The 22706-nt window shown below is 44.3% G+C and overlaps 2 protein-coding genes across 3 annotated transcripts; one reads left to right on the plus strand and one right to left on the minus strand.

The window, feature by feature from the left end:
- Positions 1–492: 492 nt before the first annotated feature.
- Positions 493–9775, plus strand: LOC115190288 (zinc finger and SCAN domain-containing protein 22-like). Of its 2 annotated transcripts, none has more exons than XM_029748724.1 (4): positions 493–1163; positions 7737–7873; positions 8053–8149; positions 8330–9775. In XM_029748724.1, the coding sequence occupies exons 1-4, from the start codon at positions 785–787 to the stop codon at positions 9514–9516; spliced, it is 1800 nt and encodes a 599-aa protein (XP_029604584.1). In that variant the 5' UTR covers positions 493–784; the 3' UTR covers positions 9517–9775. The 2 variants fall into 2 exon arrangements, with proteins under 2 accessions (XP_029604584.1, XP_029604585.1); XM_029748725.1 differs by having other exon boundaries at positions 1086–1163; positions 7522–7873.
- A 517-nt stretch (positions 9776–10292) lies between these two features.
- On the minus strand, positions 10293–21748 carry LOC115190272 (zinc finger protein 777-like). The gene is made up of 4 exons (XM_029748723.1): positions 21194–21748; positions 14200–14336; positions 13732–13843; positions 10293–13531 (listed from the first exon to the last, which is right to left on the minus strand). The coding sequence occupies exons 1-4, from the start codon at positions 21468–21470 to the stop codon at positions 10920–10922; spliced, it is 3138 nt and encodes a 1045-aa protein (XP_029604583.1). The 5' UTR covers positions 21471–21748; the 3' UTR covers positions 10293–10919.
- Positions 21749–22706: the final 958 nt, after the last annotated feature.

Consider the following 22706-nt stretch of genomic DNA (forward strand, 5'->3'; position numbering starts at 1 on the left):
TTCAGTTTAAAGCTTAAATTACAAGGCAATTCTGACATTAAATAAACGGTTATTTTGGAGGCAGTATTTACTGCATACTGCAGTTATACTGCACTCTGCAATCTTTTTTCGTAAGGGCACTGCTGCAACATGACCATAAACGTTGCATCTGAAACAGCGCACTGTATTCTGCACAAAATCTCTAACAGGATAACTGATATAACCGAACAGTTACGTCGCCAATTGGATAGAAACCTAGCTTTGGACACCCTATTCCTAGTCCACTCACTACTTTGGACCAGGGCCCGCATAGGGCTGAGTGGGGGACGGGATAAATCGCTTCGGTGTAGATTTCATGTAAATAATTTACACAATAAATAGCCTACTACGGTACTGATCAGTATTCGAATCGTATAATAATAGCCGAATTATATTTCGAATCTTATTTACAGTAAACGCTCAGATGTTTTGTTCAAAGAAAAGTCGTATTTTCTGTCATCGTTCCAATGTAGACTGTCCTACTACTCGATCCGTAGGTTTGTTTCCGGAAATTCTATTGCTTTTGTGTATGCTTTTTGTGTTGGCTCTAACTAGCTAGCAAGCTAACTGCCATCTCTCATTATCTCTGTTATTTATATTCATTAGAATAGCCTCATATACATTAACTGCTGCATCTTATCTCCCGAAATTTTTTTTTTTTTAAAACATGTATTACTAGGACAGTCACTGAGTCAGACACCAACTTCTAAGAGTAGCTAGATTTGCTAGCCTGCTAACAGACAGAAGGGTTTAGTTTCCAGTATATATGCTGCAAACGTTAGCTTCCTATATTTTTGTTAGACTCGATCGCAGTAGTGATTCGCCTGTACAAAAGAAGCTAGTTACACATAGACAGTTTTCCATGATGTCTGAAGCCATCGTAACCTTCAAGTCTCAGCTCTCCGGAGTCATGGAGACGGTTTTCAAGGCTGCCATGTACGAGATCACCAGGCTGGTGGAGGATAGCTTCCTGAAGGAGATGTCCCGGAGCCGGGAGAAGGTCGAGTCGCTGAAGAAGAGGCTGCAGTGGTCGGAGAACAGACGCAGGGATAGGGACAGAGAGGGAGGCCGTATCGAGAAGTGTGCGGACTGTGGAAGAGCTAACGACGAAGCTAAGGAGAGAAGCCCTGGAACCTCACAGACAGGTATAGAGAGAGACATCTAAAGACAGTCTCTCTCTCTCTATCTATCTCTCTCTCTCTATCTATCTATCTATCTATCTATCTATCTATCTATCTATATATATATATACAGTACCAGTCAAAAGTTTGGACACACCTACTCATTCAAGGGTTTTCCCTTGAATGAGGGAGATATTTTTGATTCTTCAAAGTAGCCACCCTTTGCATTGATGGCAGCTTTGAACACTCTTGGCATTATCTCAACCAGCTTCACCTGGAATGCTTTTCCAACAGTCTTGAAGGAGTTCCCACATGCTGAGCACTTGTTGGCTGCTTTTCCTTCACTCTGTGGTCCATCCAAAACCATTTCAATTGGGTTGAGGTCAGGTGATCAGCCTGACTAACCGGTGTCTGTATGTAGCCTTGCTACTTTTATATCCTCGCTACTGTATATAGCCTGTTCACCTATTATAGGTGTATATAGCCTGTTAGCCTATTGTTCACTTAACACCTTTTTTGGTTAGAGCCTGTAAGTAAGCATTTCACTGTAAGGTCTACTCCTGTTGTATTCGGCACACGTGACAAATAAACTTTGATTTGATTGTGGAGGCCAGGTCATCTGATGCAGCACTCAATCACTCTCCTTCTAGCCCTTATGTAACCAGTGTGAAATGGCTAGCTAGTTAGCGGGGTGCGTTTCATATAATAGTGTTTCAATCAGTGACATCACACACTCTGAGACCTTGAAGTAGTTGTTCCCTTGCTCTGCAAGGGCCGCAGCTTTTGTGGAGCAATGGGTAACGGTGCTTCGTGGGTGACTGTTGTTGATGTGTGCAGAGGGTGCCTGCTTCTTGCCCAGGGAGAGGGACGGATGCAAAATTGTTACACTTACACAGCCTGGAGTTGTATTGGGTGTTTGTCCTGTTGGAAAAACAAATCAAAGTCCCACTAAGCACACACCAGATGGGATGGTGTATCGCTGCAGAATACTGTGGTAGCCATGCTGGTTAAGTGTGCCTTGAATTCGAAATAAATCACAAACGGTGTCACCAGCAAAGCACCATCACACCACCTCCTCCATGCTTCATGGTGGGAACCACACATGCAGAGATCATCTGTTCACCTACTCTGCGTCTCACAAAGACACGGCAGTTGGAACCAAAATTCTTAAACTTGGACTCATCAGACGAAAGGACAGATTTCCACCGGTCTAATGTCCATTGCTCCTGTTTCTTGGCCCAAGCAAGTCTTCTTATCGGTGTCCTTTAGTAGTGGTTTCTTTGCAGCAATTCGACCATGAAGGCCTAATTCATGCAGTCTCCTCTGAACAGTTGATGTTGAGATGTGTCTGTTACTTGAACTCTGAAGTATTTATTTGGGCAGCAATTTCTGAGGCTGGTAACGCTAATGATCTTATCCTCTGCAGCAGAGGTAACTCTGGGTCTTCTTTTCCTGTGGCGGTCCTCATGAGAGCCAGTTTCATCATAGCACTTGATGTTTTTTGCGACTGCACTTGAAGAAACTGTCAAAGTTCTTGAAATTCTCCGGATTGACTGATCTTCATGTCTTAAAGTAAATAGGGATATCTTCTGTATACCCCCCTACCTTGTCACAACGCAACTGATTGCCTCAAACGCATTAAGAAGGAAAGAAATTCCACAAATTAACTTTTAACAAGGCACACCTGTTAATCGAAATGCACTCCAGTTGACTACCTCAGAAGCTGAGAGAATGCCAAGAGTGTGCAAATCTGTCAAAGGCAAAGAAAGGGTGGCTACTTTTTTGGTTACTACATGATTCCATATGTGTCATTTCATAGTTTTGATGTCTTAACTATTATTCTACAATGTAGAAAATAGTACAAATAAAGAAACTCTGGAATGAGTATGTGTGTCCAACTTTTGACTGGTACTCCTACCTATCTATATAACTATACAGTCGTGGCCAAACGTTTTGAGAATGACACAAATATTAATTTTCACAAAGTCTGCTGCCTCAGTTTGTATGATGGCAGTTTGCATATACTACATAATGTTATGAAGAGTGATCAGATTAATTGCAATTAATTGCAATGCCCCACTTTGCCATGCAAATGAACTGAATCCCCCAAAAACATTTCCACTGCATTTCAGCCCTGCCACAAAAGGACCAGCTGACATCATGTCAGTGACTCTCTCGTTAACACAGGTGTGAGTGTTGACGAGGACAAGGCTGGAGATCACTCTGTCATGCTGATTGAGTTCAAATAACAGACTGGAAGCTTCAAAGGGAGGGTGGTGCTTGGAATCATTGTTCTTCCTCTGCCAACCATGGTTACCTGCAAGGAAACATATGCCGTCATCATTGCTTTGCACAAAAAGGGCTTCACAGGCAAGGATATTGCTGCCAGTAAGATTGCACCTAAATCAACCATTTATCGGATCATCAAGAACTTCAAGGAGAGCGGTTCAATTGTTGTGAAGAAGGCTTCAGGGCGCCCAAGAAAGTCCAGCAAGCGCCAGGACCCTCTCCTAAAGTTGATTCAGCTGCGGGATCGGGGCACCACCAGCACAGAGCTTGCTCAGGAATGGCAGCAGGCATGTGTGAGTGCATCTGCACGCACAGTGAGGCAAAGACTTGAGACCATTCATGTGTGGGGTTGCTTATCAGCCAAGGGAGTGGGCTCACTCACAATTTTGCCTAAGAACACAGCCATGAATAAAGAATGTTACCAACACATCCTCCGAGAGCAACTTCTCCCAACCGTCCAGGAACAGTTTGGTGACGAACAATGCCTTTTCCAGCATGACTGAGCACCTTGCCATAAGGCAAAAGTGATAACCAAGTGGCTCGGGGAACAAAACATCGATATTTTGGGTCCATGGTAGAGGTCGACCGATTAATCGGAATGGCCGATTTAATTAGGGCCGATTTTTAAGTTTTTCATAACAATCGGAAATCGGTATTTTTGGACGCCGATTTGGCTCAATTATTATAAAAAATATATATATATTATTATAATTTTATTTTTTTACACCATTATTTAACTAGGGAAGTCAGTTAAGAACATATTCTTATTTTCAATGACGTTCTAGGAACGGTAGGTTAACTGCCTTGTTCAGGGGCAGAACAACAGATTTTTACCTTGTCAGCTCGGGGATTCAATCTTGCAACTTTACGGTTAACTAGTCCAACGCTCTAACCACCTGCTTTACATTGCACTCCACGAGGAGCCTGACTGTTACGCGAATGCAGTAAGAAGCCAAGGTAAGTTGCTAGCTAGCATTAAACGTATCTTATAAAAAACAATAATCAATCATAATCACTAGTTAACTACACATGGTTGATGATATTACTAGTTTATCTAGCCTGTCCTGCGTTGCATATAATCGCTTAGGTACAACCATAAACATCAATGCCTTTCTTAAAATCAATACACAAGTATATATTTTTAAACCTGCATATTTAGCTAAAAGAAATCCAGGTTAGCAAGCAATATTAACCAGGTGAAATTGTGTCATTTCTCTTGCGTTCATTGCACGCAGAGTCAGGGTATATGCAACAGTTTGGGCCGCCTGGCTCGTTGCGAACTAATTTGCCAGAATTTTACGTAATTATGACATAACATTGAAGGTTGTGCAATGTAACAGGAATATTTAGACTTAGGGATGCCACCCATTAGATAAAATACGGAACGGTTCCATATTTCACTATTTCACTGTTTTCTAGATGATAGTTTCTGGATTCGACCATATTATTGACCAAAGGCTTGTATTTCTGTGTGTCATTATGTTAAGTCTATGATTTGATAGAGCAGTCTGACTGAGCGCTGGTGGGCACCAGCAGGCTCATAAGTGTCGTGTCTTTGGGTACCATTAAACTGAAGATAGGTTTATCAATTAACTCCCTGTAATTATTATCACGCATTTAAACTGATTAATCGTTTAATTGTAATTAACTAGGAGATCGGGGCACCAAGAAAAATATTCAGATTACAAAGTTAGAATTTTCCTAATATAACTTTCCTATATTATAATATAGGCCAATTATCTTCTGGTTTGAATGGTGTATTTTACCTCGCGTCCAGTTTCATTCCAAACGTCGTAAATTGTTGTATCTGCACGAACCCAGTCTTTACTAAAATCATCCATACATCAATTGTCTTAAAATCATTTATTTACTACACTAAGTAATTAACAGAAAACATACAAACAGTAATTATCGTCACAAAGGATTGGTATAGTAATGTGCCCTAATGGCTAACAAGCATGGCTGGTCTGTTAGACAATGGGTCATAAACGGTCAGCTGAGAAGTTACACAGAGTTCATTAATATTAACAATTGACAATTTGAAGGCTCACTCATTCGGGAACAATTGCAATCAATATATATTTACGCTCATGTGTCGTCGGGATCCCTTTTGAAGAGTTATGTTCTGATGGAGAGTTTTGTCCGCGTTCTCTCTCTCTCTCGGTTAGAATGGATCTTTCAGAGCGACATTCATTAATGTCGTCATAGAATGGATGTTTCGTTGGTCTTCGCGTTCGATGATATAATTTACTTAGCTGCAGACTAATAATTAATATCAAAGACTTGTTCTTATTCTGTCTATCGATAGTCTAAAAGTTAACCACGTGGTATGGTTCACTTTCAGTAGAGTACTTGGATGATAAAACCTAATGGCCATGGAGTGCAGGCCTGGTCTCAAGAAATGTAAATCAGGGGGTGTTTTATAGTGCCCATAGAACAGGCTTGTCAAATGACGCTTGGTCCTGTATGTGTCCCTGGGGGCGTGCCTATGACTGAGTTAGACTTGGTTACAGAAATACAATTCTATCACATTAACATCAGTACATAGCATCTCAATGTATTACAAATAGCTTTATCCTTATTAATACATTTTATACAACCATTATGATGCCAGTCTCATCGCTGAGGCTATTATATAAACAGTTTTATGGTAATATGGCTATATTGTCTCTTCTGAGTATCACAAAATTGTACCAAGCGGACCAGTTCGTAGCTGGAGTCTTCATCAATCTTCCATATCTTCTCCAGAACACACGTCGCTCGGTTCTCCAATTCTATGAGTTGGAAGAATTTCCTTTGTCTCTCTATGAAACATGTGGTAGTAGATTCTCCTCTTGGAATTTTTACAACCCTGGGTTGGGGGGAAGGTAGGTTGGGTGATGGTACAAAGGGGAGGGGGTCAACTGTCCTTCCTGTACCCAAAGAGGCCAACGTCATGACATAAGCATTCATTCAAACAGCACTTTCGTGCGTTTTGCTAGCAGCTCTTCGCTGTTTATGACTTGAAGCCTATCAACTCCCAAGATTAGGCTGGTGTAACCGATGTGAAATGGCTAGCTAGTTAGCGGGTGCGCGCTAATAGCGTTTCAAACGTCACTCGCTCTGAGACTTGGAGTAGTCGTTCCCCTTGCTCTGCATGGGTAACGCTGCTTCGAGGGTGGCTGTTGTCGATGTGTTCCTGGTTCGAGCCCAGGTAGGAGCGAGGAGAGGGACAGAAGTTATACTGTTACACTGGCAATACTAAAGTGCCTATAAGAACATCCAATAGTCAAAGGTATATGAAATACAAATCGTATAGAGAGAAATAGTCCTATAATTCCTATAATAACTACAACCTAAAACTTCTTACCTGGGAATATTGAAGACTCATGTTAAAAGGAACCTACAGCTTTCATATGTTCTCATGTTCTGAGCAAGGAACTTAAACGTTAGCTTTCTTACATGGCACATATTGCACTTTTACTTTTTTCTCCAACACTTTGTTTTTGCATTATTTAAACCAAATTGAACATGTTTCATTATTTATTTGAGGCTAAATTGATTTTATTGATGTATTATATGAAGTTAAAATAAGTGTTCATTCAGTATTGTTGTAATTGTCATTATTACAAATAAATAAAAAGAATAGGCCGATTAATCGGTATCGGCTTTTTTTTGTCCTCAAATAATCGGTATCGGTGTTGAAAAATCATAATCGGTCGACCTCTAGTCCATGGCCAGGAAACTCCCCAGACCTTAATCCCATTGAGAACTTGTGGTCAATCCTCAAGAGGCGGATGGACAAACAAAAACCCACAAATTCTGACAAACTCCAAGCATTGATTATGCAACAATGGGCTGCCATCAGTCAGGATGTGGCCCAGAAGTTAATTGACAGCATGCCAGGGCAGATTGCAGAGGTCTTGAAAAAGAAGGGTCAACACAGCAAATATTGACTCTTTGCATCAACTTCATGTAATTGTCAATAAAAGCCTTTGACACTAATGAAATGCTTGTAATTATACTTCAGTATTCCATAGTAACATCTGACAAAAATATCTAAAGACACTGAAGCAGCAAAGTTTGTGAAAATTAATATTTGTGTCATTCTCAGCTTTTGGCCACGACTATATATATGGAGGAATCACTCTGAAGTTTGGCTGCTGTAATGTGTACCTTCCATACTTTGGTGATCACTGACCAGACAGTTGAGTTGGTGGTAAGATGCTTTATTTCCTTCCTCTGCACTGATGCGAGGAGACTCCATTATTCACAATTCAGCTTTCCTTTTAATTGAGATAATGTTACTCTTTGTTTACCTGTGGCCAGGTGTTAAGAGGGGGCGTGGCCTGAAGCAGGAGAAGGTACTTGGGGAGGAGTGGAGCAGCTGTGGGGGCGTGGCTGGGGAAACAGCCTCGCATGACCTGGAGGAGGCCGATGCCACCAGCCCTAGGAGTACCTCTGAGGTAAGTAGGGGACTGACTAAACACCAGTGTTACAGAACCTTCAGATAAAAATGTACTGTGCAGAACAGATTAGAACTTGTCTTTCAGGAGGAATAGGGGACCATCATGCCAGCTTTATTCATTCACTGCCAGTTTATCCATCGTTTAGTTAGAATCAACTTATTAATTTCCTTTTGCAGCCCGCAGACATCGGAGGTCAGAAGCTGGACAGCCTGCTGAAAGAGGAAGCTCTCCACAACACTGAACTACAGGAGAGATGGGGTGTCTGCCTGGACGGTGAGTTGAGGAGTCTTTATGATGAGAATGAAAAGGAGTAGCTTCTAATGTTGTCATTGGTATTATAATAAATCAACTTGAAACTAAGTAAAACATTTAGCATGAGTTATTCTACCACAGTTTATACTATTGCCAATGCCTCTAATGCTTCTAATACCTAATGTCTCCTGTGTTCTTCAGGGGCCGACGGTTCAGACGTCTCGGGGCCCAGTAAGAGTTTCAGTAAGCAGGAGCTGCAGCAATGCCAGGGTGACTGGGGGCCTGGTCTAGAACAGGATCTTGAACCATCGGGTCCCGAGGGAGACTCAGGGGACCCCAGCCAACCTCTTTACCGCTCCCGGTACAGCATGAAGGAACTGGGGGTCGGCTTTGAGAAGTCTGGTTATGGCAGTGGTGGTAGTAGCGACCATCTTCTAGACATGGAAGGGATGGATAGGCTTCCTGGTTCTCCGTCTCGTCTGGGGGCGCTGAGCTACGGAGCTGCGGGTCACTACCAGGTGAACCTGGGGGGGTCTGAGGGGGGAGACCATCACCATCGCTCCAACATGCCTGGCCCCCTTCGGACCCAGAGGGAGCAGGTGGGGTCGCCAACGCCACCCCCTCACCCGGAGGTGGGAGACCTGAACTGCTTGTTGATCAATGAGGAGGGGTACCCTGAACACAGTTTTCCGGACTTGGGTAGTAGAGCCGGCCTCAGGGTGCTAACCTCCATCCACTCTGGAAGCTCAGCCCACAGCAACACAGAGAGCCTGTATGGTGCTGTTGATGACTTTGGACACTTTTTAAACCTCAGAGATTGTTCACAAGAGCAGGTTACAGGCGGAGGGGGGAGGCGTCATGCCTGCAATCAATGTACAATGACCTTCCCAGACTCTGGTTCCCTCAAGGCCCACAAGCAGAAACACAAAACTGTGAGATGGTCGAATTCAGGGCCAGGGACTCCGTACTCCCGCACCCAGTGCGGTAAGACCTTCACCCAGGCCTGCAACCTAAAGGTCCACCAAGCCGAGGGACGCCACCTCTGCAGCCCGTGTGGCAAGGGCTTCACCTCCTTCTCTGACCTGAAGAGGCACACATGCAGCCAGACGACAGACAAGCCCTACTGCTGCTCCCTCTGCGGGAACAAGTTCAGTCGGCTCTGGAACCTCAAGCTGCACCGGCGCATTCACACACAGGAGAAACCCCACCGCTGCACCATGTGTGACAAGAGCTTCACGCGGGCAGACATTTTGAAAGTGCACAAGCGCACTCACACTGGGGAAAGACCGTACTGCTGCGCTGTGTGTGGACTCCGCTTCAAACAACTGAACCATCTGAAGTCACACCAGCACAAACACAGGCCGGATCTCCTGAGCCGAGTGGTCTAGAAAACTGTGTTATGTTCAGTTTTAATTTGACATTAAGAACAATTTTTGGGGGGATCAATTGTTTTTTAATAAGGATATTGAAAATCTAACCGTGTTAATTAAGAATGTCTGTCATAATGACCATGTCAACCTAATAAACATTTTAATATAGGGCATTCGTGTGCTTATGGGATGGTGTAAGTCTGCCATGATTGTGTTCAAGTGCTTTTGATGTCAGACCAATAAAAAGCTTGCTTACCATTGACAATATGGTCAAACTTATCCTAATTGATAGATTCTGTAATGTATTTATTTGTTATGTTTTGGTTGAAAGGTCAGTAGTAAAATTTCACAACTCAGGGAACAATATTTTGTCAGTTTCCCACTTGTAATTATGACCTGGAGGGTTAAGTCCAGCTCAGATTTTTATCTAAAAACACAATGCAGTACAAAATTATAAAGTAACAGTTTCATTGAATTAAATTCATTGGGCCCTAATCTATGGATTTCACGACTGGGAAGACAGATATGCATGTGTTCGTCACAACAACAAAAAATGGGCCTCAGGATCTCGTCATGGTCTTGCTGTGCATTGAAATTGCCATTGATAGAATGCAATTGTGTCCGTAGCTTATGCCTGCCCATACTCTAACCCCACCATGGGACACTGTTTGACAAAACTGCACATTTTAGAGTGGCCATATTGTCCCCAGCACAAGGTGCATTTGTGTAATGATCATGCCACACCTGTCAGGTGGATGGATTATCTTGGCAAAGGAGAAATGCTCACTAACATGGATGGAAACAAATGTGTGTTTAATATGAGAGAAATACACTTTTTGTGGGTTCTTTTATTTCAGCTCATGAAACATGGGACCAACATTTTACATGTTGCGTTTATATTTTTGTTCGTTGTCGTTCAAAACCGCAGAACATAAACACCATGACGTGAGTACACCTACATTTAAACTTGTTTTTTAGGTTTCAAACTTTTCTAATGAATAACAAATAACCAGAATTCATGTTTTAAATACAAATAACCAACTCCGTCTCAACTAAAATAAAATAATTTGTAAAAAAATGTTTTACACTTAGCTACGTCATTCTCTCGTAGCATGATTCTTATAAACAACAAAAGCGGACCCAAATGTTTATAAAACAAAAGTTTTGATACTTGTAATTAATCAGTACATAAAATAACAAGTCCTTCCCAATCACTGTCAGAATAGATTGGGATCCCCGCTTCATTAATACTAACACAGCAGGTTTTGAATTCACAGCAAATGGAGATAACTATTCCCCCTCAATAGCTCCTATGACACCCTATCTAGTGCACTACTTTACAAGGGCCTGCCACTGTTTCTGGTCCAAAGAGGTGCACTATATAGGGAATAGGGTGTCATTGAATATTTGTCCCCTGCCCTCTATCGGTCTTTGTGTACAGTCTTCAGGTGTTTCTTCAGATGGCCAGTCTGTTTGAAGCGCTTACCACACTCGGAGCAGGTGTAGGGTTTCTCCCCAGTGTGGACCAGTTTGTGGTTCTTCAGATTATTGTAATCCAGAAATCCCTTCCCGCAGTATGAGCACCAGTGTCTCTTCTCCCCGTTATGCCACATCAGGTGAACATTCAGCTCCACACGCCTCTTGAACCGCTTCACACAGAGGGAGCAGGCAAATGGTTTCTCTCCAGTGTGAACACGGATATGAGCCTCCAGGTCACGCTGTGTAATTAAGCGTTTGTCACAGATTGGGCAGACGAACGGACGTACGCCACAGTGGACAACCTGCTCATGCTTAGTCAGGCCGAAGCGGTAGACGAATGTCTTGCTGCACTGCGGACACTGGTGGCCCCGCTGGTCGCCATGGACGCGGGCGTGGCGGTTGAGGCCCTTGAGGTCGGGGAAGTCCTTGCCGCAGGAAGAGCAGGCGAACGGGCGCTTCCCTGAGTGGAGGGAGGCGTGACTCTCTAAAGCAGCGGCGCTGCTCAGGACACGACCACAGTCTGCACACTGGTTCTTGGCGAGACGTTTCTGTGGAGCCTGGGGAGACTGTTGGAGCTGGAATGGGCCCGGTGGCGACCACATCGGTTGTGATTGGCGGTATCGGCGCGCCTGCTGGAAAGTCAGTGGGCACTGTGGGGACTTTTTGAAGTTGGAGCGAGGGCTGACGGTGACAATGAAGGGGATAGGTTGAGGGGTGGAGGGAGACCGTTTCAAATTTAAAGCCTCCACGACCGCAGAACGAGGTCTTCCGCGACGAGGGGTGGTGGAAGTGACCTTGAAGGGGTGAGGCTTTGGGTGAGGAGGGGTGGCAGGAGGAGGGTTTGTGTTGTCCCCTGTAGCCTGGCGAGGGCTGGTGCGGCGTGGGCTGGAGGCAGCTTGAGGGCTGGGTCTGTATGACCGCCGCCGCTGTGGGTTAGAAGGCAGAAACTGTGTCTGTGTGACCAGACCTCTTAGCTCTGACCTCAGACCTCTCGGTGAGGCCTTAGTGACCTTTGACCTACTCCTCTTAGCTTGGGCTAGGGCCAATAGTCTCTGAGCCTGCACCCAGGTCATGCTTCTCTTCTTGGATTTGGAGGACACACCAACAATAGGTGACTGTCTGGTCGGCGAGGTCACATCAGTGTTAGCTCCTCCCTCTTCCTCACTGATGTGGTTACTACTTCCTTGTCCACTAGACTTGTCGTCAGCCGTCTCACCGTTAGCGGTGTCCTCAACTACATCCTGGTCAACGTGTGATTCCCTGGACTTTTCTCCTCTGTTCTGCATCACCTTTGAGTAGTCATGGTCTAGAGGGGTGGTTCTCTCTCCTCTGGGTTTCTTAGCAACCACGGGAGATGGAGTACTGTCCCGGGGGCGGGGCCTTAAGCGAAGGCGGAGACCGGAGAGGAGCGCTTCACGTCGACCTGACTTTCGGCTGCCGCCTACCTGGACAACAATCTCCTCCTTATTCTCGCTGGCGGGGGTCGTCTCCGTAGCGACAGACCTTGTCATCACAGCTTCCGTAGATGTGGCAGGGAGGGGGGAAAGCCTCTCCCCCTCATCTTCCTGCCCCTCTTTTTCCTCCTGGTCTTCCTCCAGCCTCGGTGGGGCACATACTCGGGGTACTACTGACAACTGAGCTAAAAACTGTGTCTTAGACATCTGACAGCAGCCAGAGGGTGAGGGTGTAGTTACAGCAGGGGCTGACAGCTGTAGAGGAGCTTCATCAGACATCGTCTCTGGGACAGCAGGTGACTTCGGTCGTGGCACGGTGGAGGAGCGTTGCACATGCTCAGTGACCAACAACGCCTGCTTCTCAGGGGGGGCGGCAGGTTCTTTCAACTCAGTAGGAGATGGAGCGGACTGGAAAGGCGTTGGCGGAGTTGCCGTGGCAATACCCAAACTCTCCAAAAGTGTAGGCGGTTGTGGTTGTGTTGGTGGTGCGGCCGGTGGTCCATCAGGTACAGCTGTAGGCCTAGCTGGTTGTGTTGAGGGCACTGCTATTGGACGAGCTATAGGTAGAACGTCTGTGTGGGACTGTGCTGGTGATGGTCGAGGAGATGGGGGTGGATGAGGGGGTACGGGGCTGGGCTGTGTATCCTGAAGACGGGTACTGGGTAACCCGGAGAGGACAGGTTGCGGGCGCTCTGATGCCGCTGCTGTCGACTTCACCGCTACAGTCGACTGGACCGCTGTGGTCGTTTGGACAGTTTCTTTTGACAGAGTAGTTACCGTGGACTGGGCCATTACAGTAGACAGAACAGTTGATGTAGACTGGATAGTGGCTGCTGATTGAGGAGATGCTGTCAGGTCTAATGTTGGAGACTCTGCTGCTGGTATTACCAGTGACTGCTGTTCTGCTCCAGGGGCCTGGCCTGCACTGCCACTGTTAACCTCTCTGGTCCTGGGCTGGGATGGGCTGAGAGCCTGGGGGGGCTCCTGGGTGTCTGGATCTCCCTGGAGGGGGGCCTCTGCTGAGGTAGACTGGGTGGTGGGAGGCCTTTCCTGGCTGTAACGGTTGACCAGGGCCCTGACAGCTCCAGGTGGGACCAGGGCTACAGAGGGAGGGAGATTGACAGGACAGAGAAAGTAAGAGGGGAAAGTTGAAAGGGAGAGCCAGAAAGAACAAAAGACAGAGAGAATAACAGTGGAGAGATTATTATAGATATTATTAGAGCCTGGTTCTCATCCCAATACTGATTATTACATTGTAATAAAGATGTGCGATTCAGAAGCAGGTCTCCCTAGTTCCTACCTCTGCCTGGTAACTCTCTGAGAGGTTGTCTGCGGACCAGAGTCGGGGGATCTCCCCCCTCCTTCTTCAGCAGTATGTACCCGGGGGAGTAGTCATCAAAATAGTCTGCCTCCTGGGGGGGGGCGGCAACAACAACAGGCTATATTAGTGTCAACAAAAACTCTGACAAAGGCTTTTAGGACGATGTACGTAAGTTTAAATAAAAATAAGAAGATTCCAGCAAGTGCAGTGTACAGGTGTTTCCTTTCTCTGGGGTCAACAACAATAGGTTGAGTAGAGAGGTGGATGAATTGGCAAGACAGAAAACAGATCGGTCCGTGCTATGCGGGATCTTTAGGACTTCCCTACCTCATTGAAATTGAAATGTAAAATGGTTAGGTAGGGGTTTAGGATACGGACGTCCCAACGATCCTTGATAGCACTGACCCAAACAGATCGGGGACTCAGGCTAGGTGGGGACTGTCTTACCCAGTCCACCTCCTGTTTGATCAGCACTAAGGCCGTCTGTGGGTTGGCCTCCTCGTCGTAGGCCCCACGGTGCAGCTCCGTCCCCTGGTTCTCCTCCCGCTGCTCCCCAGCCCGAGGCAAAGCATGCGCTGCCAGAACTGCAAATACCAGATCAGGGGAGAGAGAGTGGTTAGGACATAAGCCTGACAGAACATTATGTGTTGCAACACACCGTACCTATAGACCACACCTCTCAAAACCACATTAACTTCTGTGTAACATTGTAGTCTATAGACCGTTGAAAAAAATCCTACAACTGTTAGCTCGAAATTCCAGCCCATAATCATAAGCCTAATGTGCCTACTGCTACTACTATCAATACTACTGCTACCATCGCTGCTACGTGAAAGTGGCATGCACATCTGTCCAGTAGTTTATAAATATATATTGTGCGAATGAGAAACTTAAAGGATGTTTTGACTTGAGACAAATTCATATTCATCTGTGGGTGTTTTCAAGGAGCCATTGAAACTAGAAGTCCAGAAAAAGTGACATCGAAATGAAGGTAAAATATATATTTATTTTTTGTTTGTCCCTACCCTCTGAACAATCCAAGGTTGGTTTGAGGTGACATGGTCAAGGACTAATTGAATTTAAAAAGTGATTTTGTATATGAACATCTATTCACACACTGAACAAAAATATAAACGCAACATGCAACAATTTCAACGATTTAGGTGAGTTACAGTTTATAAGGAAATCAGTCATTAGGCCCTTATTTATGGATTTCACATGACTTGACAGAGTCGCAGCCATGGGTGGGCCTGGTAGGGTGTAGGCCCACCCACTTGGGAGCCAGGCCCAGCAAATCAGAATTCGTTTCCCCAACAAAAGGGCTTTATTACAGACAGAAATACTGCTCAGTTTCATCAGCTGTTCGGGTAGCTGGTCTCAGACAATCCCACAGGTGAAGAAGCCGGATGTGGAGGTCCTGGGCTGGCATGGTTACATGTGGTCTTCAATTGGACGTACTGCCAAATTTTCTAAAACAATGTTGGAGGCGGCTTATGGTAGAGAAATTAACATTCAATTCTCTGGCAACAGCTCTGGTGGACATTCCTGCAGTCAGCCTGCCAATTGCACGCTCCCTCAAAACCGGAGACATCTGTGGCATTGTGACAAAACTGCACATTTTAGTGGCCTTTATTGTTCCCAGCACAAGGTGCACCTGTGTAATGATTATGCAGTTTAATCAGTTTCTTGATATGCCACACCTGACAGGTGGATGGATTATCTTGGCAAATGAGAAATGCTCACTAACAGGGATGTAAACCAGTTTGTGCACAGAATTTGAGAAGAATATGCTTTTTGTGCATATTGGAACATTTCTGGGAACTTTTATTTCAGCTCATGAAAACATGGGCCTATCACATTTTAGAAGTTATAAGCAGATAAATAGAAATTAAGCTTAAGTGTATTTTTTCTACCAAAAAAAGTTGTTCCACTGTCTGCCTGACAAATTCTTACTTCTCCGTGGCATTATTGAATACTCTTTTATGATTGGCTTGAGGTGCGTTATAGAGCTTGTATATTTCCCTCTCATGCACGGTATATTGACATAGTAGAATTCAATGGCTATAGTTAGTAGTTACACGTTTTGTTTGAAATGCTGTTGAAAGCAAAAGTCGATTTCAAAACATTATTTGTATTGTTGAATTCGATTGTCATAATAGCAAGCGACGACTGACAAAACACAGGCCTTATTTTAAGTTTTTATTAAATCTCTATGGGAAACATTTATGGTAGAAAATGATTGAAAACATTTCTATATTTGACCGCTAGGTTATATGGGTATGATGACAACTCCCAGGGATGGACTGGGAATGAAAAATGGACTTTGACTCAGACCGGCCCACCAAAACCCCACCAGCAATACACCACCACCGAAACAAAACTTTATGTAAACAAGATTACTGAATAATATCTTCAGTAAAATAGAACAAGGGCAATGTGTTGCTCTTAGAAGGAGGCTGGCTGGAAGGAGCACATATTGGCATAAATGGCACTGGTAGCAAGGTGGCAAGAATCTCTGGAACCATCTGACCATTAAAATAAATAATACAGGAAGACATTTTTGTTGGTGTAAAGACTGGTGAGTAGGCAAGTCAGAATAAAATTAAAAAACACATTTCCTACCTCCTTAAATTAGCCATTTCTGCAGCAGCTCACTTCTCTCAGCAATGCCATCTACAACCAGGTCACTGTCCAAGGACATTAAAACATCTCACTCAGTAGCCATGAGCATAAAAGCCTCCTGGTGCTGTTGAGAGAGTGCTCCTGAGCCTACTCTTGTTGAATTTCAGAGTACAGAAGCTCCACTCACAAGCTACCTGGGTTACTGACAGGGTAAGTCGGAACTTGTAAGCAAGGCCCAGGATGTGGTATGCGTCAGTGAATAGGTTGTACCGACTAAGAATACGGTAGCAACACACTGGACAGTCCTTGCAAGATGAACAGCCCTTGTTCACCATCTCCACCTCATCTTCATTTCATTCAGGTCCATTATCCTCCATAGTCCTGGTTGTGTATTCTTCATATCTCAATTGTTTTAACCTAGTCCACTGTTCTGCCAGACTCATGAGCTCACTCTGTAAATTGGCCACCGTTGCTCTGCTGTCAAATTTGATCAAACATTTGCTTAGTTCTTGAAGGGCTGTCTGTGGAAGGCCACTGGCACTGGATGTTAGCTGACTAAAGTTAAGGTCCAGAAGAGCCATGTCGGCATACAAAGTGCCATTACTCAGAAATAGCCGATGGATGCCATCTATAACTGTATCCAGTATTTGATTATGTACACCAATCCTGTATGCACTCTTTGCCCCAGTAAATATCTAATTTGTGCCATCTCTCCAAGCATGGTTTTCTTCTTTCGAGCACTTTTCGTTGGCAGAGTGGTCTCTAACTCCAGCTCTGTTTTCTCAACCCGTTCCTGCAACTTCCTGTTGGCCCACTGAATAAATGTGTCTGCAGCTGCCTTGACTTTTTCAAAATCTCTTGCCATTCATTTTAGCTGCTCCTCTGTAGACAACCATACGATGCGCAGACAGAATGTCCATTCCACTTGTTTGAAGATATTTTGTGACTGGTGAGGTGACCTGAAATATTCTGAGGAATATCTGAGCTGTAAGTATTATTTCATACTTCAGCAACCCCTCAATGTATCCTCGTGCCTTGACCCGTGCAGTAGTGTTGATGTTTTTCTGATCTTGCATGGTGAGAAGGACATCAACATACAGACCCTCATCTGGATTTCCAAAAGCTCCAGAGACCTTCTTTAAGGCACTGTATTTAGCCCACCAGTGTGTCTCTCCAATTGGAGCAAGACGTCTGTGTCTTGGGTCCTTGCTCTCCTTCTCCCAAATGTTCATCCTCTGGTAGGATTCACAGAAGAACACAGCTATGTTGTTACTGAGAGAAACCTGACTCACTTGCCAAGACACTTTCTGTTGTGTCTGCCAAAACAAGGTTCAAAATGTGTGCATAGCACCACACATGCACTTGATTGGTGGACTTTGCAGAGAGCTGGGCAGAGAAGCTTTTATACTGGCCTTGCATACTGGAGGCTCCCATCAGTGGAATTGCCAATGCACTTGCTGATGTCAAGCTTCATGTTTTCCAGTACTTCACTCAGTACCTGGACAAAGTATTGTCCAGTGGATGCCTCACATTTCACCACAGCCACAAGCCTCTCATGGATGATGTTCGTCACATATCTGACTATGACAGAGCATTGATCTTGTGTTGTAACGTCTTGCGTAGTGTCAATCTGGACTGAAAACATACCAGCTTCCTGGATTTCAGTTGCTATGGTGGCCTGCATTGTGTGTTGGATGGTGGTAATGACGGTATCGATGGTAGTCTTTGATAAGAGTGATTAGAGAGCCTCTGCCACCTCTTGACCCAGACTCATGCAGTTTTTTGCTTTTCTCTATGCAGGCAGTGAGATGCTCTTTCATACACATGTCATACTTTCCCAGCAGAATGATCATCTCTAAAAAGTTGCCATGGTCAATGCTGCTGTCGTCTAGCGTATAAGCTGCTTCAGACTGCATGCTGTAGCTCAGACCCCTCTTGCCTTTAACAACATCTATAATGCACTCTAGCACTTGCCTTCTTCTGCGCACTTGCCATCTATGAGCAGACATCTGACTGCTGAGGAACAGGCTCTCAATGTTACCTTTGGAGGACCTTAGAAAGTAGGCCTCGGCATAACCTCTATGCATAATGCTCTTCTCATGCTCTTCCACTCTCTGAAGGATATGCTTCCAGTCTGCCATTCCATTCATGAAAGGGCTGTACTCGGTGGGCTTTGCAAATTCCAAACAAATGAAGCAGAATAAAGCACAGTTCTCTTCACTGTATGACAGCCACTTCCTGTTCGTCCCATCTTTACAAAAGAAAATCTTCTGCACCACAGACTTTTCACACTTTTGTTGGTTGGGGGTGGAAACTAAAAAACATATTTAGGTCCCCTGACTTCACCCTCTTAAAATAATCACAAATTAGGGTGGCAGTGGCATCCTGGCTCAATCTACATCTGTCCACTGCAGATGCACTATCCTCTACCTGGATGAGTAATTACTATAAATTAGTATAACATTAAATAAAATTCACAATGTTAGTATATTCATCATTTTATATAATAGTATACTATATACACCACTAGTATAATATTAATTCCAATTGGACAATACAGCAGCTTAAAAAAATACACAACCAACATTTATAGTTTTTGTAGGTTTTGTTCCGTCATTAAATCCTTGTGCAAGAAACATGGTCTACATTGGTGGTTAGTCTCTAATTTGTTCATGCTAAGTTCTAACTTGACAATAATCATAACCATTCATGCATAACAATGAGTTCAACATCAACCTTTTTTTAATGTCCCGCCCCATCCAGGCTGTGATTGGTTGGTTCACAAAAAGTGACGTTGACGAGCGCTTGTTTCAACAAAAGACACCCGATACAGCTAAATAGCCAGCTAGCCAAACATTGCTTATCTTATCCCTAATTGTCTTCGGTCTTACCACTTGAACTGGTATCGCTGGGCTGCTCTCTCTCCTCTCTACTGCCAGTGCCTTCAGGCTCACTAGGCTGAGATGATTGACTGGTAACGGCACCAAATGAATAATTTGTTATTTTCAAACATTTGGCTTCATCAGCCTCAAGGGACTTCAACCTTTTCTCTCTAAGCTTTTCAGCACCACCTTTACATTTTTCTCTTTTTGTTTGTCCATCTTGCTCCACTCCACTATTTATCCAAATGTCACCACTTAACTGAAATGGGAAAGGGACGGGGCCCAGGTAAAGTTAGAATGGACTGGACCAAGAGTAATTGGCTGGGAGAGAGAGGCTGACAGATGTAATACCCAACCGCAGTGGCCCGGCAGCCCACTCGCCTGGGCCAGTCAGACACACAGCACTTAGTTATCTTTATTTAAGCAGGGGCTGGGGTTATTTATATTTTACACTGCATCGGCCCCAATTGTCAAGCGGACCAACTGGGAAAACTCCTGGTGCTCCAGTCCATCATTGACACCTCCACTGTGGGACTCTAGGATCTCACTAGCTGGTGCAAGGCTCTGCACTCCTCCAGTCTTCCCTGTGGCTCAGTTGGTAGAGCATGGTGTTTGCAACGCCAGCATGGTGTGTGCAACGCCAGGGTTGTGGGTTTGATTCCCACGGGGGGCCAGTACAAAAAAAAATGTATGAAATGAAATGTATGCACTCACTACTGTAAGTCGCTCTGGATAAGAGCATCTGCTAAATTACTAAAATGTAGCTTGTTCTGCCCACTCCGATTCATTTGCTCCCATTGGAAATGACAGGCTCTGATAAAAATGTGTTTAATGATAATGCTAGCCAAGACCAACAACACCAAAACGAACTATACGGACTAGACAGCTGCAAGTAGTGAGTGGCGTTCCAAACGGACAGTACTAAACAAGTTAAACGTCTGACCTGTGATTCAATGTTTTCCACACACACAGCTATGTGTAGCCTGCTTGGACACCGCGTCCCCCCACAACGACTAGCCTGAAGCCACAGGGCTTTCTCGCAAACTCTATTTCCCTATGTGAGAGCATTGGGAAAATGAAAGGGAAGCAAAAGGGAGTCTGTTGCGCAACTTTATGCATTCAACTGAAATGTGTCTTCCGCATTTAACCCAACCCCTCTGAATCAGAGGTGCAACCTTAAATCGACATCAACGGCGCCTTGCTCAAGGGCAGAAGAAAATAAAAACGGTAGATTTGTAACACTTTGCAGGGTCGGGCATTCGAATCAGCGACATTTCGGTTCCTGGTCCAACGCTCTTAGCCGCCCCTTGTGAACTGTACAGCGACATTTCGGTTCCTGGCCCAACGCTCTTAGCCGCTAGGCTACCTGCCGCCCCTTGTGAACTGTAGGTCGGGATTTTTGACCTGGCTACATGTACAACTCAGTAGGGACGAATGAGGGGAATTCCTTATTGTTTCGTGATTATCGACTTGGAGTCGCCTCCCGCCACTATCCAGGCCAAGCAGCCCACATCCTCTGAAGTGTCTGGCTAGTTCCGTCTCCAACTTGTCCATACACTGACTAGGCTTCACTTCCGCTTGTAACATACACCTGACATGTTGAGTTCTCCAGGGAAGCTATTAGCCAGATGTAGAGTTTACCGGTTTACGTTCCAAAAAAGGTGTATACAAATTAAACATACATTAAGCAGTTTGGGGAAATGTTCTCAGCGTTGAGCCTTCATGCTCAGCTAAATATCTAGGCTATTCGGATGTTTGTTAATTTGAAAGTAGCTTTGCTAACCAGTCCAGGAGCGTATTCATTCCGCCGACTCCGTTGCAAAATGTTTCGGAAACAAACGGGGCGGGAACTACCTGAATTTGTCAAATAGAAACTCGTTTGTTGTAAAACCATTATAAATTGGGTGACGGAATGAATACACCCGTTTTCTACTCACCACATTGGACACCAATGTCACGTTTGCCGATACGTGATGTTCTTTGACTCGTTCCAGGCTCTGCGGTTTGGCGTTCACTTTCACCCGTCGATTTCTTCACATTTTCTAGGGATCGAAGCCTCGATTTGAGGTCCTCGTTCTCTTCTTTTATTCTAGATATTTCGGCTCGCAGTTCCTCAATAGTTGTTTCAAAAAGTTTCGTTGTCTCAGTGACTGCAGTCTTCAATACACTCTCCATAACAAAGGCGAACTGAGTTTGAAAACATTCTTTCGACATGTTGGCGGCAACCAGCTTCACTCCACACTTTCGATTATTATTTCCAATGTAATGTACAGGATTTATCAGATTTGGCGGCCTATGTCCGTGACATCATGGTTTCTCTTTCCTCTGTGGACCACTGAGGTATGATATTAAATGGAGACTGAGTTCAAGATGGCCGACCGTTGTTTTAGGTAATCTACCCACGTTCGCATACGCCGACTCGTGAACGGTCCATATCCGGGTTGGCCGTTTGCATCCGGTTTATACGGACCAACGTCACATGCGCGCTAGCACTCAGGGGGAGCGGCTACGAGAGCCACAAAGTAACCGCAGGCTGACTGATCTACAAATCACCTTGCATCATAAATAACGACTAATTATGATTTGTAGATTAGTCAAGAAATGTATCCATGATACTTTGCAGTTTTGATCCTCTCGAACACGGCCAATATGTTCGTCTGTGAGTAATGGGGAACAAATCTGCCTTCGCGACAAACATTTTAATAATTCAATGGATGTTTTGTACAAGACGGCAATGGAACTCTGCGCACAATGCATAGTGTGACGTACTGAGTGGTGGGCGGGATAAACCGCTTCAGTGTAGATTTTTCTGTAAATGTACTGAAGGAGCGATCAAGCTTTTCATTGGTGATAATGTATAAATTAATGGCGTCGATATATTAGATAAGAAATGTAACAACAATTTAGTCAGAGAAATTAGTGCATCTTCATTTGGCAGCGTACGTGGACTATTGTCTCGTTAAAAAACAACTGGGGACTTAAGTGCTTTCAAAACAACAGGGAACTCGGGAAAAAACGAGGTGGGGGTAGAAAGCGTAGAGTAGTGGAGGCGTTTTTTTGGGAGCGCGCTTGTTTGAAATTGAAATGTTTTTTTTTTTTTTTTTTTAAGTTTGCACAAATCTTTATTTAACTTGTTGTAAAAACCGTAACATGCAAAACATAAACATAACATAACATAACAGCCAGAGGGAATCCAAAGAAATTAGAGAAAAATAAAAAAAACTATTATATCAAATCAAATACAGACATATATCGAATACATTTTTTTGACATATTGTTTTGTATACGTTTTAAAGAATCTACGTACTGTTCCAAATCAGATTAAAAAAATTAAGAAAAGGGGCTTTTTCTTCATAAATTTTGATTTGTGGATGAAAGATTTTCCTAATAAAATAAAGAGATTTATGACATACTCACGTTCAATTGTGGAATCAGTGTAGTAAAATAATA

This window comes from Salmo trutta, chromosome 4 (assembly GCF_901001165.1).
Source record: "Salmo trutta chromosome 4, fSalTru1.1, whole genome shotgun sequence".
In the NCBI taxonomy this organism is placed as follows: domain Eukaryota; kingdom Metazoa; phylum Chordata; class Actinopteri; order Salmoniformes; family Salmonidae; genus Salmo; species Salmo trutta.

Bases quoted from the DNA above. Each gene is read 5' to 3' on its own strand.
- LOC115190288 (XM_029748724.1), top strand. From the start codon at position 785: ATGCTGCAAACGTTAGCTTCCTATATTTTTGTTAGACTCGATCGCAGT. The intron at 1,164-7,736 runs GTATAGAGAGAG...ACCTGTGGCCAG, and splicing joins CCCTGGAACCTCACAGACAG to GTGTTAAGAGGGGGCGTGGC. The intron at 8,150-8,329 runs GTGAGTTGAGGA...TGTGTTCTTCAG, and splicing joins ATGGGGTGTCTGCCTGGACG to GGGCCGACGGTTCAGACGTC.
- LOC115190272 (XM_029748723.1), bottom strand. From the start codon at position 21,470: ATGTCGAAAGAATGTTTTCAAACTCAGTTCGCCTTTGTTATGGAGAGT. The intron at 14,337-21,193 runs GTGAGTAGAAAA...TGGTATTTGCAG, and splicing joins TGACATTGGTGTCCAATGTG to TTCTGGCAGCGCATGCTTTG. The intron at 13,844-14,199 runs GTAAGACAGTCC...GCCCCCCCCCAG, and splicing joins TCAAACAGGAGGTGGACTGG to GAGGCAGACTATTTTGATGA.